At 37.3% G+C, this 2,235-nt stretch overlaps 1 protein-coding gene across 2 annotated transcripts in view; it reads right to left on the bottom strand.

Moving 5' to 3' along the window:
- LOC102312506 overlaps positions 1–2,235 on the bottom strand; it is a 64,436-nt gene that overhangs the window by 34,662 nt on the left and 27,539 nt on the right. For both annotated transcript variants that reach the window (XM_042222450.1, XM_005925691.3), the window contains exon 4: positions 278–344. In XM_042222450.1, the coding sequence (XP_042078384.1) occupies positions 278–344 (67 nt within the window). The remainder of the gene's footprint in view (positions 1–277; positions 345–2,235) is intronic.

Here is a 2,235-nt window from a genome sequence, read left to right as displayed (position 1 = left end):
TGTTCGGCTTACCAAATAACTTTTCATAACTGTACAGACTGTGAAATGACATAGTTTTAATGTCCATATGGAAAACATCAAGAACACTGTGATGTTTTCCAACACAATAAAGAATACCTTCCACCATGATTTACAAAACAAAATAAGATTTTAGTGGCACTTGTACTATATATAACCTTATGTAACTGGATGCTTCAGTGTCAATGAAAGATACAGTTACGCAAGGTTTAAAAAAAATTAAAAAAAACTTGCAAAAACTTCAGCAGGGGATTCTTACCGCCCTGTGCATCTTGTCCTCCAAATCCTGGTTGATCCTCTGAAGAGCTGCATAGCTACTCTGGATCCTGCAAAAAAAAAAACGAACGGAGAAGTTAACGCACTTAAAAATGCAAACTGCACAATATGACGAGTAAAGAGTGTTTTACTGTTCGTAAACCAAAACAAGCAGCGGTGATCAGCACATAAATTTAGAGGAATAAAACATTTACAACATCAGCGCTGACAGAAAGTCTCAGATGGGATTTGCAGGATATCTTAAGTTCTTACTTAGACTTAAGGATCACTGTGGTTATAAATCTGCTGAACTAAAATGCCACAAAAAGGGCTGATGATATGTTTAAGTGCAACACCAGGGGAATCTAACACATAAAAAGTGGGCACAAAAAACTTTTACATCCATAAATATTATATGAAAAGAATAAGGAAGCATGACTATGACTTTATAGTTAAATACCACATAAGTTTTTTCCTCCCTTTTAAATTCTGTTTCTTCATTTTGTGTAGTTTTTATCATTTTGTTATTTTCCCTTACTGATAATATTAGTATTTATTATCGGTTTTGCTCTTAAGTAGACCATTGCATTAGCTTAATGCTTAATGTAACATGCCCCTGACTTTATATTTGTTAACTTATTCCTCTTATTTTATCCTGTCACCTCTCAGCTCTGTATTACATTTTCCCATTAGCTCTCAGGCCAAAGAGAGTGTTGATAAACTAGCATTTATGGCTCCATTAAGCAGACAGATTTGGAGACTGTGGGCAGTAGAGATCAGAAGCAAAGACAGATCATAAAACAAAGGTCTGGAAGAGATTTGACAAGCTAAAGAGGGAGCATAAATGGGAATGAGTGAGTAGAGCTGACAGAGAGTGGCTCACACCATAGTGAATAAATAACTGTAGTAAAACCTGCCATAATAAGGGAGCACTGAGCACTGTTACTCATATTAAAGGTGCATGAACAAACTGAGCTTTTCTATGAAGTAAAATTGTGCAACTTGCGAAATATGACTGGCATGCATTGTATAAGGAGTGTTGAAGGACTTCAGGCCACCTAGGCACAGTTTATCAAGACATTTAAGTTAATCAAAGTACCACCTAAGTCACTGGAGGGGTCGTCAGTGTCGCCTACGGGCTCCCCCATGGCTGGCTGCCAGAGCTCTGGCTCTGCGACTGGTTCCCAGAAATGACTTGACTACGTTGACATCTGGCCTGGAGCTTGCGTTGTGGGGGAGCTGGCCCCCATGAACTGTTGCATCTGTTGGTCCCCAGTGGACAGGCCTGTCCCTGGGACTATGTTTTCTGGTCTATTTTGATCTCTCCAGTGCTTCCTAGTTTAGTTATTTGCCTTTTTAGCACTTGTTTTTTTGGTTTAATTAGTTTTCTTTCGTGTCCAGTCTGTCTTAGTACTATCTCTGTTCCCAGTATGTAGTTGGTCCCTTGTCTTGTATTTCTTCAGCTAAGTGTCTGACACACGCTGTGCCCCCTTCCTCGTGTGTCAATTCCATTGAATTCAGTCAATTCATGTGTATATTATCGTTCTGTTTACTTAATTCTCTTCCTGTTTCCTAAATAAATGGCTCGTCTTTTCTTAACTTGTATTTGCCTATGCATGTTTGCACTTGGGTTTCCACATTCCTTGAATCCCGACACACATATGATATGCCAACTCCTCAGATCATGACACATTCACTTTACTTTAATGATTAATATTCACTATTTGAATAAGTAAACCTTTGATTTTTTTTATATTTCAGCTGCATTTTACTCACTTTTATAGGTTCATGTTTACTGAACTGAAGAATCTTCAGTAAACATGTCCATCAACACTTCATCAGGTACACTGCAATAAAATGTTTATTAAACTAACAAACACTAAAACTAAGGTTTTTATTTCCTCTGCATTTTTTATTTAATTTGAGTTAATTTTCCCAGTTCACAAAATCATTAGTTTTTTC

The sequence above is a fragment of the Haplochromis burtoni genome, unplaced genomic scaffold (assembly GCF_018398535.1).
Source record: "Haplochromis burtoni strain Fernald_Lab_line unplaced genomic scaffold, NCSU_Asbu1 Contig_86, whole genome shotgun sequence".
Taxonomy (NCBI): Eukaryota; Metazoa; Chordata; class Actinopteri; order Cichliformes; family Cichlidae; genus Haplochromis; species Haplochromis burtoni.
Note: the sequence above shows the minus strand (reverse complement) of the source record. Positions and strands in the feature narration are given on the sequence as shown.